Source organism: Brachyhypopomus gauderio, chromosome 8 (genome assembly GCF_052324685.1).
Source record: "Brachyhypopomus gauderio isolate BG-103 chromosome 8, BGAUD_0.2, whole genome shotgun sequence".
Classification (NCBI taxonomy): domain Eukaryota; kingdom Metazoa; phylum Chordata; class Actinopteri; order Gymnotiformes; family Hypopomidae; genus Brachyhypopomus; species Brachyhypopomus gauderio.
In genome coordinates this window covers 17,658,830-17,672,523 of record NC_135218.1, presented here as the reverse complement: position 1 = coordinate 17,672,523, position 13,694 = coordinate 17,658,830, and the positions used below count along the sequence as shown (strand labels likewise).

Sequence of the window (13,694 nt, the reverse complement as noted above, 5' to 3'; positions counted from 1 at the left end):
TGCATCAGTTTGACAGATTGCCCTATTAGTGTATTAGGAACCCTATCACAAAGGAGGAGTATTACTACGGTATTGAGTGGTGAGGCTCGCAGACTAATCAAATGTGCGGTCTGACTGGGCATGTGCCAGGTATTAAGCTCTCCATAAGCTGTTGTGTGGTTGATGCTGAGGGTATTAGCTCTAAAGATGCTGTCTGAAAATAGTGTTTGAAAGCATCGTGTTTTGGAAATGAAGAAAGGATCAATTTCAGAGGCAGGTCCCATTTCTTGGGTTTTTTTCCCTCCTTTGATGGAGAGGAATTATGAATGCTTTTTTGTAAACACTCCATCCATGTGGATGTGTGAATAGCTGTTTCACACAACATCTCTCGCAGTATCCGCGGCCTTCAAGCGTGTCAAAGACGATTAGCGCGAAACAGAAACTGACGCCTAAACGGGGTATTGTGGGCGGAAAGAAATATAATTCTTGTAAAACAATCCACATCATCCCACTCGTCCGATCGTTGGCGGTAACATTTAAAGGCTATTTGCTGTGTGAGGTAAGGACATGGATTAGAAAGCTGTGACTGAGCAGGATGTTAACAGCCCAATGTGTTTGTGGTTAGTAAGTCTGAAGAATATGCTGGACAAATAGTCAATGTCAAGTCCTTCATCTCTCTTCACAGCCAGGGATGGGTGTTAGGAGAATGCTGTCGAAAAACAGTTCAGATACACGTGCATCTCTATTGTCTGATCTGTGGGTGGACGTATTTTTTTGTTTTCAAGTAGTTAATGTCATGTCTCAGACAGCTTTTAAAAAGAGTTGGGACCGCAAATGTGCGTCCATGTGCGATGTAGCTAGATCTCTTGTTTGTTTTTTCCAACGCCCACTTGTTAAAGATGCTTAGAGAATCACGGAAGCAGGAAACTAATACACCTGCTACTTAGTGCAGCGATTGGGTTTGTTTTTACGCAGCTTAGCTGTCTTCAGTATCGATAAAATACTCTCGCCCTGTTGCCGGTAAGCCTCCACTTTTCACTGCATTGTGTGTAAAAAGTGCGAAATGATTATTGAGCAATGAAACGAAAGGTTGTTGCGTTTAGTTGTAGCGGTTACAGATGCCACTTACAGTGAGTCCCACTGATGTGTTTCTCCAGGAAGCGCTTCAGTTTCACTTTAGTTTCATTTCATCCGAGCTAGAATAAACACAAAGATCATGTCTGGCTGCACGCTTTACTTATATCGTTATTATTATTATTTAGTGGACATTCGCGTGCTTTAAAAAAAATTACCTTGTGCATGCATAATCTATGATTTGAAGTCACACCATGAGCCTGTAAGATTAAATATTTCAAACTTTCCTCAGGTTTGATAAGCAGCATGACCGAGAGCGATGAGTCTTCGTTCCGCGCTGTGCAGCTTGAACAGCACGGTGCAGAGTCCGCAGGGCCTGGTGAAGCAGACACGCCTAGCAACAAGTCCGCCGAGACGGACAACTGGAGCCCGGACCCAGAACCCAGTCCACTAAGCCAAGGAGGAAGATGGACCTCTACTGTGGAGCAGTTCAAGCTCCGGAAGTTTTTTGTCCTTCGGGTATATATATATATATATATATAATGTCATTGGAGTTGATTCTCAGTAGTGTTATACTTTGAGGTTATGTTAGTATGTGTTATGTCTGAGGCCTTTATCCAAGAGGGACTTGGACACAGCTCTCCCATACAGCATAAAGTTTAGTGTCATAAAGAGAGTAGCAGAATTGTGTGAGTAGGAGGTAAATGTGTGATATTTGGCTTCGAGCTCAGCTCGGTTTGCTGATTGCCTGACCTCTCCTGCCCTCACAGGACTACAGAAGTTCTCCATAATCTACATACTCTCATTGAGCATTGTAACTGATTGTATTAAGATGCCATTGTTATAAACACAGAAGACTGTTCGGTTCTAACAATGGAGCGCTCCTCACCACACCCACTGCAAACATGCTGCAACTCTGGCAGAGAAAAGCTCACCTACTTTCTCTGCAAGTGTAGCCCTTTGTGTCTTTGTCTAACATGTTGTCTACTTGTCTGCAGCACAGGTGTCAGCTTCTCCACAACGCCCTGGCAACATTTGCTTATCAAATCCTGTCGGCGTACTTGACACACTGTACAGTGTGAATGGAGTGCGTAGTCATGGCGATAATGCCGTCATGGGGACGTTAGGCCTGTTCCTGCGGCTCGGCCATTTTTGTGGCAACATTGGTGGTTACATGCTGGCGATGCCCAGACAGAATAGAGGCAGGTTGATGCTCCTCTACGTATCTGGGTTGTCTAGATGTTCCCAGTCCTGACCTTCTGAATCCCTAGCATGGCCAAATTTTTAGTTCTTCAACATGCATGAGCATGAGGTGATTGAGAGTTCGGTATCTCCTGCTTGGACGTTGAGTGTTAGAAGCTAGAACTGCTTAGGAGATAGAGAATATTTGATCTAGAGATAATCACACCAGCTTTGGTATATGAACCTGTGTACTGGGAAAAGTTAACTCTTTGCTATATTCGCTTCCTGGTTTAGCCCGGGACTCTGGATCATGCTATCGAGGACATCAAATCCAAGGTCGACCCAAAGGAGGATGGTGCCGTTCAGAGTGTTTGGTTAATGGCTGAGTATGTATTTCATTTGTCTTTATTAGTTAGTTATATATAATAGATATAATGTCAACAAGGCGAATTTGATAATTTTAAGATTGAAATATTTTTCTTTTTCTGTTTGTGTTATGTAGAGCACCTCGAATGTCACTGCACCAGTGCAGACTTCAGTTGCTTTGTTTCATTAGATTCCTGGAAAAAAAAATGATCTTACACTGTTCCACATGTAGAAATTATATTAAGCAAGCAACCATGACTTCCACTTTGTGTTATTTTAAACATTCTCCACACGGATATTGGTGTCTGGACAGGAAGTTGCACATATGTAAATGATGAACAATTTATGTGCCAAGTCGTGTTTTCCAGGTTAAAAGCACAGGTAAACCCTCCACATACTCCACGTACTTTCCTCAAACCCACATAAGGACCACCATAGAATATGTGGCACTAACACATTTTTGCATGCTGTTTATAAACTCGGAGTAATAAGGAGACCGTAGTATATAAGCATCTTAAAAATCCCAAGCTGCAGAATGACTGCAGGGGGTGAGGCTATTACTGCCCTCTGTGTTCTGGGAATAAGTGTGATTGGAGGAAATGATCAAAGAGAAATAGACAGGCAGCACAGTCAGACTGCAGGAGGCCCTCTGGCTAAGTGTTGTGGCGGAGGTCAGCTCCCGACATGGGCTTTCAAACCCTTACCACATCACAATGAATCATGTAGCATTATGTATGTCATTTTCTTGACGCAGTACAAAAACACAAATATGAATACAATATTTCCTGCAATGGCTTGCTCTATGGCTTCATGTATTCTCAGCAAAGGTGTTGAATGTGTAATAGTAATAACAATAATAATAATAATAACAATCAGATTTTATTCAGCTTACATGCAATCAATTATTTTTATAGGTGTATATTTATAGGTGTATTGTTTAAAGACTTGAATGACATGGATGTTTATGCTAAGGATAATACATAATCCACAACAGTGTAATGTAGATAACTGCATATATCATAATGTGCTCCTTAGATGTTTATATGTCATAAAAGAATGATTTGAAAAGTGTGCTTCACAAAAGCAGGGATGTCCGTTAAAGGCTTAGAGTATAACCTGTCAGACCTGTAAACCACGAAAAGGCTCCCTAGAAGATTAGTCAGATGCCATTTCTACCTTCCGAGCTGGAGGAACTGGTTTGTTGGGGTGACCTGAGGTAGGACTCTACCTCATAGGTCTCAATCGTGTGTGTGTGTGTGTGTGTGTGTGTGTGTGTGTGTGTGTGTGTGTGTGTGTGTGTGTGTGTGTGTGTGTGTGTGTGTGTGTGTGTGTGTGTGTGTGTGTGTGTGTGTGTGTTTTCTGCATGTCTGACCCTGGAACACTGAAAGTAAAGTCCAGCCAGAAAAAGTGTGGCATAGGCCCTGGTCCTCTGAGGTCTTGCTGTGTAGTACGGTGTATCAGAGAGGGCACAGAGATCCTGACGCATTAGTGCCAAAGTCCTAGAGGGAGACTCAGCTGTGTGCCCATGGTTTGAATTACGGGGGTGACTGGAGAGACTGTGAGGTGCATTAGCCCAGTGCTCCATTGAGTTCTCACTAGTTCTGCCTCTTCACTGCTCTTCCTAACACACGAACACACACACATCTGCAGAAGCACCTGCGGCGACTCAGAAAACTGGTACGGTTTGCAAGCTGCTTGTGTTTTGGTTGTAGTTTCCAAAAGCCAAAAGGTTAGTCACGTTCACATTTTGATTAATGTGCAAACGGTTCTTTTTTCCCCTATGTGGTGTTTGGTGTAACATTTTGGAATGTATTGTCTAGACAGAACAATTTATATATGTGTGTGTTAGCATTTGTGTGTTATGTGTTTACATGCATGTGCCCTTTCAGGCATTTCATTGTTGACGTTTTGCCAAAGGCAATTCGTGAAATGTTTAATCATTTAGATTATGCACATAAGTAAGTTTTTGTCTTAAAATAACAAAACATTCACTCTGTTTCGTCAAAATGTGCCACCCACAACTGCAGAACTAAGCATCTGTGAAAACTGGTCATGCAAATTTGCAATTACACAAAAAAGTAAAAAGAATACCAACAACAATGAAGACACTCGAGTGTTTTCTTCTGTTCTTAGAATTACGTAGTGTGTGTGTGCACAATGAAGTTGAGTGGCTCAGTGTATATCACAGCTAGAGAAATGACTGAACTGTTTTTTGCAAATGAGTTTATTCTGAATATTCATAAAGGTGTCTGAGAACCTAAACAGACTGAAACTTCATGTCATGCAGGTTTCATTATTTCAGTCCTTGCTGATATTTTGATAGCTCATTTGTCATTCTCTTAAGATGTTAAGTAGAGTGGAAAAGCTTTCCATGAAGGCATAAGTGCTCTATCACTCTCTTTGTCTTTCTGTCTCTCCGTGCAGAATTGATCACTGGAACAACGAGAGAGAACGTCTGGTGTTCATCACAGAGAAATCGCTCCTTCTCTGCAAGTACGACTTCATCATGCTCAACTGTGATCAAATCCAGAGAGTTCCCCTCAACTTTGTGGACCGCATTACCCATGGTGCTTTCACCTTTCCTCCTCGCTCCCTCCTCACGTGAGTAAATCCCTGCGTTCATAATGTGGTTCATAGCATCTGATCCTTCATCAGAGGGTGAACTGGTGCCTCACGTGTCTCCTTAAGCAAGTAGTGATCATAATATCTTTATCATCATCATCATATCATATGTTTTTGTGATGCTGTATAGCACCATTCTGACATCTACTGACACATCTATATCACATAATAATGACATCTATATCATTCAAGTATGTTAAAACAACAACAAAAAAAGATTTAGAGACGTGGAATTCTATGTGAAGAGGAAAGTTTCAGCTGAGATTTGACAGGTGAAGTAGAAGAGATTGTAGAAAGATTACAGGAGTGGGGCAAAAATGTAGAGTCCATGTCATAAATTGACATTCCACCCAGTGAGGACTGCTTGGCGGACAGCACTGGTGGAACAAGCACACAGATACACTGCTCACATAAAGTTAGGGGCATTTGGCTTTTAGATTAAATTTATGGAAAATGTAAAGCTTTCATGCTACAGTGATATTATATCATGAAAGTAGGGCAATTAAGTAGACGCATGAACCAAAAGTCAACAACAGTAGTGGCTATACCCCAACAAAAATGTCATTTGCCCTTGAGCATCAATTACAGCTTGACAATGATGTCTCATGCTGTTCACAAGTCAACTGTCACAAGTTGTTGCCTGTGGAGGCCTGGCATCTCTCTTGAAGTGCAGCCCTCAGGTCATTGAGGTTCTGGGGTACAGAGTTATGAACTTCTACAAGGTGACTCAGCTGATCCTGTAGGTTTTCTATGGGATTCAGGTTTGGAGAAAGTGCAGGCCGCTCCATTTGAGGTTCCCCAGTCTCCAGCAGCCGTTCCCTAATGATGTGACCTCGATGAGTTGGGGTGTTGTCATCTATAAAGACGAAATTAGGCTGTGATGTACACAGTTTCAAATGGGTGGCTTGGGTGACTCTCACCTCCCTTAAATGTACCTGGAGTTGTGTGGCATTCAACATCCGGTTCGGCAGGATGTGGCCTTCTGTAACCCTTCCAGTCTCTCTGTATCTCTGTTGCAACCTGCTGATGACACTCTGTGACACTAAACTCAGTGGCCACTTCTGTCTGAGAACATCCTGTTTGAAGCCTTGCAATGGTGAGGTACTGTTGATCAATTGTTAGGAATCATGGTCTCATGAAGTCAAAATGTGAACAGCACAATACCAATTTGAACTGAACTAGGAAATGTATTGGTCGTTTCATGGATCATACACCCGTTATGAATTTTGTCATTAAGCTCCTTGTTAGAGAAAAGCAAGTTGTGCAAAAAGTACTGAAACATTGAGCAGTTTCTCATTTTTGCATTCAGAAGTTTAGAGAATGTCACATTAAGAAAGCTGATGCCATGATGACAAATTATTTGTGCCAAGGGTGGTAAACAGGACAGCTAAGCAGGATAAACAGTAGAGGACCAAGAATGGATCCTTGGGGTACACCACCATGAGTGACTTGGGAGTAAAACAGAGCGAGTAAAGATCATTTTTTGACTTTTGGTTGTTTTTTTGTGTGGTCCCTCAGGGTTTCTCCCTATTTTAGTAATAGCCAGTTCCAGAGATGCTCACAAGTCATTTTTTGCAAGTCCAAGTCAAGTCTCAAGTCTTTGATCTCAAGTCCAAGTCAAGTCTCAAGTCTTTGACCTCAAGTCCAAGTCAAGTCTCAAGTCTTTGACCTCAAGTCCAAGTCAAGTCTCAAGTCTTTGTTCTCAAGTCCAAGTCAAGTCCCAAATATTTGAGTGACACTGTAGTCGCAAATCACTGTATAGTTGTAATGGTCTTTTATGACACTTCCGATGTATAATAGCTTAAACTAGTTAATGAACACACAAATGTTTTCCAGATAAATTTTGTATCCGTATTTTTCTCCAAAAAGTATTTTTCTTACAAAATTGTCATTTTTCTGGATACAATATTCTCTTCTTTCAGTAGAACATCTGCTATATTTTGTTCTAAAAGATAAAGGAGGGCTGTGAAATTAAAAAATCACATTTTAACTATATATATATGAAAGGTCTGCATATAAAGAAAATAGCAACCAAATTAGTGATTATAAAATAAAAATTAAAAACAGAATTCAAATTTTACAATAATAATGATTCTGACATAAAAAGCCCTGCAGCAACAACTATTTGTCTCCTAATGAACTGGATCAAACACAATCTATTTGAACTTCAAGGTGTCTTTCAGTTTCCAATACAAGGAAACTGTTTATGCAACTAACGCATTACATTTTTAAAAGATCAGGATTGACAGGGTACTTGCACTTATCCTGGCTCGGTGAGGGCGCATTATGAGACCTCCATGACTGAACACCCTCTCTACTGCCACCACTGGTGGCAAGTCAATACCAATATTGCAATATTGCTAATAACCTTTCAGGCAGTGACTAACCTTTCCGGGTGGGTTTTCATGTGGCGAATAAAATTAGATGTGGTGGAACCAGCGTCCTGTATTTTTATGCCACACACGCTGCAGTTTGCTGCTCTTCTATTTGCTACTTGTACTTGTTTTGTACCCAAAACTTATTATGAATGGTGGAACAGAAGCGAGCGTCCTCACCAACGCCGCCATGATCGCGATGTTTTGCGCCAGGTTTGAGGTGTGCGGAGTCGCGCGCAACGGTCACTTGCGAAATATTTGACGCGTCGCAACCGTCGAAAAAAATGACGAAAATGTTACGTCAGCGGGAAGTAAAAAGCATACACACAGGCGGAGAAAAGGTTGTCAAATGAAACACAAAAGAACATTACAAATAAAAGATTGTTCACGAGTCTCAAATCACGAGTCCAAGTCGAGTCGCAAGTCTTTTGAATGCAAGTCAAAGTCGAGTCTGAAGTCACTGTATATGCGACTTAAGTGCGACTCGAGTCCGAGTCCCAAACTCGAGTCCCCATCTCTGGCCAGTTCACACCTGTCAGGTCTCAGATGACAGCTGCCAACCAGGGACACCAAGCGCTATCACGTGCTTCCTCCAAGTGGAACTCTGTGTCTTTTCAAGCTGTGGCTCATGCAACATCATTGGGGAGTGTAACATGCATATAGAGGAGGAGAAAAGAGGATAATATTCTGTGATTTATGGTATCAAACTTCTCATAGAGATGGATAATACTTGGTGAACAAGCATCAGCAGAAACCAAAAGGTCGTTGATATCACTTGAGAACAGATTCTGCACTGTGAAATTAATGAAAAGCAGACTGAAAGGGCATATAGAGAACATTTGCTGTGAGAAAGACAAAGTTGCCTGGCCCCCACTCTATCCATCATTTTAAGTAAAAACGGGAGGTTGGAGATTGGCCTGATATTGGCTAAGAAAAGCAGGATCAAAGCCAGGTTTCTTCATGGGTGCTGTTACAACAGCAGTTTTAAGAGAAGAAAGAAAGAACAGAACCAGAATGACAGAAAAGAAAGACAGAAAGGAAAGAATTAAATGAATAACAGAAGTAAAGATGGCAGAGAAACAACCTTTTAGAAGAAAGACTGGGGCTGGGACGGGCTGACTTGATTTCAGACATCATGATCGAATACTGTAGAGAAACTGCTATGTGCAAATTTCTAGGGTCAGTGAAGTACTTGTGAATTGAGGATCAAAGGAATATGTCAGAGATCCCGGTACTGATGTCAGATATCCTGGTATTTCAGCATCTTGTCCGAGTAGAGTGGAGAATAGATATGAAAATGGCAGTTTCCTTCACCCAAGACGCCAGCCCAAAGTTCGTAGAACTCTAAGCTCAAGAGTGTATCATGAGAAGTGTGTTAGCAGAACCAGATTGGTCCTGAACTGGGCATTGTCACTATATATGTTAGAAATCACACTGCAATAGTGTGACATTATGGCAGCAGGACAGGGAAGTGCAGGAAATTCAGACAGTGAAAAGGAGAAGAAAACAATGAAAGACAAATAGATGTAATAAGAATAGATAGATAAGAGACAGTAGGGTTTTTTTCCATTGGTGGTTGGCACACAGAGGCTATATGCAGTGAAGTGATGGTAGAAATACCAACTACAGAACCAGCGACAAAGATATCATTAAACACAATACTGGCCCTGCCACACACAAGGTCAACCCCACCACCCCACGTATGCTTGTGGGCTTGCTGTCCTTAAACTCTTATATGTCTTTTGTGGTGTGTGCTACAGTGCCTCTTGAAAACTATGAGCACCCTAATGGCTCGGTTTTGGAGAACCAGCAGAAGCAGAGGTGACTTCAGGGCGGCACACTTGAAGAAAGGACTTCCAAGAACTGGGGAGTGACTCACACCCTGCTCCAGTGAATGCACTGTGCTAGAGTATTCACTAATAATTGGACTCATTACTGTAAGCCTTCTGACTGGTGGGCGCTTTGTTTAAAAGTTCAGTCGAATTGTCCCTGCTTTGATGAACATCAGGGACATCTTGGATGATGTGATAATTATTGATTGCTTTTGCAACAGTATGGAGGATGTACATTTTATTGCCTTTGTACTTGTATATTATGTGAAATGACTCATGTACAAGCAGTTCTAACCAGCTGGGTTCATAGCTGCTCTGGATAACCTTGGCCTGATTCATATGTGCTCTCTACACAGCAGTTTTCATTCTTTCCTCTCTTTCTCTCCCTATTTTATCTTCATGAAAAACTCAGACATATGCTGAAGAATACCTGAGGTGATTTACCCCAAACAGTACTGAGAGGTACCAGTGGGTAAGACTTGACCAGTGAGACAAGCAAACCAGCACTGTTTTTTCCCTTTTTGTTAGTCGCTTCTCCTTTTTGTTGGATGGGGATTTGGCAGAAGGGGATGGGATGTGAGGAGAACTTATATCAGACAGGAAGTGAGGAAACCTTATATCAGACAGGAAGTGATGAGGCCTTTTATCAGACAGGAAGTGAGGAGACCTTATATCAGACAGGAAGTGAGGAGACCTTTTATCAGACAGGAAGTGAGGAGACCTTATATCAGACAGGAAGTGAGGAGACCTTATATCAGACAGGAAGTGAGGAGACCTTATATCAGACAGGAAGTGATGAGGCCTTTTATCAGACAGGAAGTGATGAGGCCTTTTATCAGACAGGAAGTGAGGAGGCAATTTATCAGACAGGAAGTGAGGAGGCCTTTTATCAGACAGGCAATGAGGAGATGAGGGGGCCTTTTTATCAGACAGGAAGTGAGGAGGCCTTTTATCAGACAGGCAATGAGGAGATGAGGAGGCCTTTTTATCAGACAGGAAGTGAGGAGGCTTTTATCAGACAGGAATTGAGGAGACCTTTTATTAGACAGGAAGTGAGGAGGCCTTTTATCAGACAGGCGCTGAGGGGCTGAGGATGGGCTGAGCTGCCTCATGCTTATGTAAGTGATTAGTGGCAGAAATTAATGTAGAGGCCTTTTATCCGAACCTTTTAAAACTGGCTCAGGGGACACCAATCCAAGTAAAACTAATTTGATGAATAAAGCGTAATGTGGCATGAAGCGCTTAGGAGAGGCAGAACGCTTTTGAAGGGCTTTATCTCCACACATTACATTCAATTATAAATAAAACGCAGACGAAAGCCACCCCAAAGTGCTGAAAGGAAGCCAAGCTACATCACACTAGAGACTCTTTCTCCTTCTCCTCTCACACTAGAGACTCACTCTCTCTCCCACTCCTCTCACATTGCAGACTCACTCTCTCTCCCTCTCCTCTCACACTGGAGACTCACTCTCTCTCCCACTCCTCTCACATTGCAGACTCACTCTCTCTCCCTCTCCTCTCACACTGGAGACTCACTCTCTCTCCCTCTCCTCTCACACTGGAGACTCACTCTCTCTCCCTCTCCTTTCACACTGGAGACTCACTCTCTCACCCCCTCCATCTCCTCTCACACTGGAGACTCACTCTCTCACCCCCTCCATCTCCTCTCACACTGGAGACTCACTCTCTCTCCCTCTCCTCTCACACTGGAGACTCACTCTCTCTCCCTCTCCTTTCACACTGGAGACTCACTCTCTCACCCCCTCCATCTCCTCTCACACTGGAGACTCACTCTCTCCCTCTCCTCTCACACTAGAGACTCACTCTCTCACCCCCTCCATCTCCTCTCGTCTTTCCTGACATTCTTCTCTTTTTAGTTTCCATCTCTTTTGCACTGTGAGTGCACTTATGAATGAATTCCACTCGCCTCAAATCTTTCAGGCTGCAAAACGTCAAAGCCAGCCAGATCCCGCTGCTCACACAAATCAGTCGTATTGATCTGTGCACCTTACCGCGACACCTAGAATTTAACCACTGCCAGTCACACTGATTGAAAGAAGCTCCATTCAAATGTTATCAGTCAGGTATATAACTTAGTGACATAAGCCATCCTGAACATACGGCTCCTCTGTGGGACTCAGCAGAACTCCTACAGCTCCACAGTGACAACATCATTCAAATGAATCATTTGGTGAACAGCATAGCCCTTTGTTCACAGCTGCCTTCCAGAGTGAGTCAGCAGGTATAAGCTGATGTGAATCTGCACTCAACATGCGTGTGTCTCTTACTGTGTTGCTAAGCCCACCTGATGGGACCCCTTGTCCTGTTCATGTAGATCTTCGGTGATACTCATTTGAGGAGATTAGGAGTGATGAATCTCTTGATATAGCTGTCGGCCGCAAATTGTTTAGCTTGATTAGTGACTCATTTTCAGGTATTGTATAATGGCAAATCAGGCATGAGTAGTACATGAGTGTGTGTGTGTGTGCGTGCGTGTGCGTGCGTGTGCGTGCGTGTGCGTGCGCGTGTGCGTGCGTGTGTGTGCGTGTGTGTGTGTGTGTGTGTGTGTGTGTGTGTCTGACTTCTTCTCTTTCTCCTGCTCCTCCACATGTTTGTTCGTGAGAAACTTTTTTCCCATGAGTCATGGTGACTTCACAGAGCAGTAGAATCACATGAGGTTTCTGTGCCTAATCTCATTTGTTTACTGCAGAGCAGGATGGTTGCTTTGGGATTGCAGTCCCAGCAGGCTCTAGTCAGCCTCTGGTTTGTGGTTTTACAACACATCTTTTAGAGGCCCTAGAAACATATCTTAAACGTTAGGAGAATATCTCAGCTGTGGTGTGGAGTCAGTCACTGTGTGGGTGTGAAGTAGTGGGATCTGGCAATGGATGGCGGGTGAGAGTCAGAGATGTGTTTTTGAAAAGTGCTTTTCTCTCTAACTGTCTAGACGAGGTAATTACCCCCCCAGTTACCCTGCGTATCACTGCCGTCTTCTTTCATGCCTGTTGAGGAGAGCTTGTTGCGAGAATTTCAAAGAGTGGTTCTGCCTGAAAGGTTTTCAGCAAATTGAGTTTGAAATGCATGCACCTCTCTTTACCTTCCCCTGGTTTTAGGCACGTGGTTTCTGAAGGTGTGCATATCAAACGATAACGGGCCTTGTGGTACCTGCACAAAACGAACTCTCCGTTTCCGTTCCGTTATGCTGCGCGTTAGACGTTTGGCTGTTGCGTTGTACTATGATAGACAGGTTGTTTTACATTTAATTTTAACTTCCACACCAATATCTGCCACCTCCAATGGAGTCTGTTTATTATGCAAATGTTTCATTTTGATCGTGCGACCAGCCAGGTGAGGTCAGGTGAGGTCAGGTGAGGTGAGGAGAGGCTGCTTCAGCTATTAGCAGCATGCTTAACATCCACCTAGCACTGAGTCAGGAGAGAGCATGGAGCCCTCCACCCAAGTACACCACCCTCCCCCCACCCAGAGCTCCATGTGAGAAAGCTGGCAACATTATTGGGAGTGTTGGGCGAGGTCACAGAAGATGGCAAAAGAAAAACAAAAACAGCTTTGCTTTTGCTACAAAATTGCTTAGTGACATTGTTTTATATAGTCATAATTACCAGGGGAATGCAGATCCAGACACTAATAGGTGAATGTGTGACCTTTCGAGGACAAAACAGTGGTTAAACTGTCAGAGAAACATTTTGACCCAAGAATACCCTGGTGTTCTGTTCTAGTGGGATGTGATCTGCTAAACATACGAGTTATCATAGCATTTCATGGTCACAAGTATCAAGGACCCATGTGATGCGGCTTTCTGTCTACAACAGAACCAGATCGACCCTGAACCCAACCAGCTCGCCAGTTTTCACTCAGTTGTTTAAGTCAAGCACATGTTTTCAAACAAGGTTCTCAGAAATGTCTGTTAAATAGGGGCAGTAACACAGTGGTGTTGGGCTGCATACAGTGATCATGTCTCAGAAGTGTGAGCCATTTGGCTAAATTTAAAGCCAATTTAAAGCAAATTCTACAGTTTCTCGGTCATTCATTGCTGTGGTAGTAGTGGCAATCGGCTTTAAACGGTGTTCATCAGTGTGAACTGAGTAACTCCATAACGGACAAACTGACAGCTTTCTTATTAGAACGGACATTCCTTGTTTGGCCAGCAGAGGGCAATGAGAGAGCAATGTTTCACATATATATGTGCGTACTTTTCTTCTCATGCAGCTGCAAAGTTACCAGAAGGCATTTTACGCCCATTACA

The 13,694-nt window shown here is 42.9% G+C and overlaps 1 protein-coding gene across 2 annotated transcripts in view; it reads left to right on the top strand.

The window, feature by feature from the left end:
- Positions 1-430: 430 nt before the first annotated feature.
- Positions 431-13,694, top strand: part of tprg1 (tumor protein p63 regulated 1) — a 22,387-nt gene continuing 9,123 nt past the window's right edge. The window contains exons 1-4 of one of the 2 annotated variants that reach the window (XM_077015097.1): positions 431-538; positions 1,346-1,572; positions 2,530-2,621; positions 5,026-5,202. In XM_077015097.1, coding sequence (XP_076871212.1) covers positions 1,360-1,572; positions 2,530-2,621; positions 5,026-5,202 — 482 coding nt within the window. In that variant the 5' untranslated portion in view covers positions 431-538; positions 1,346-1,359. Of the gene's footprint in view, positions 539-852; positions 1,000-1,345; positions 1,573-2,529; positions 2,622-5,025; positions 5,203-13,694 lie in introns of those variants that run through there. The other variant, XM_077015096.1, reaches the window with a different exon arrangement.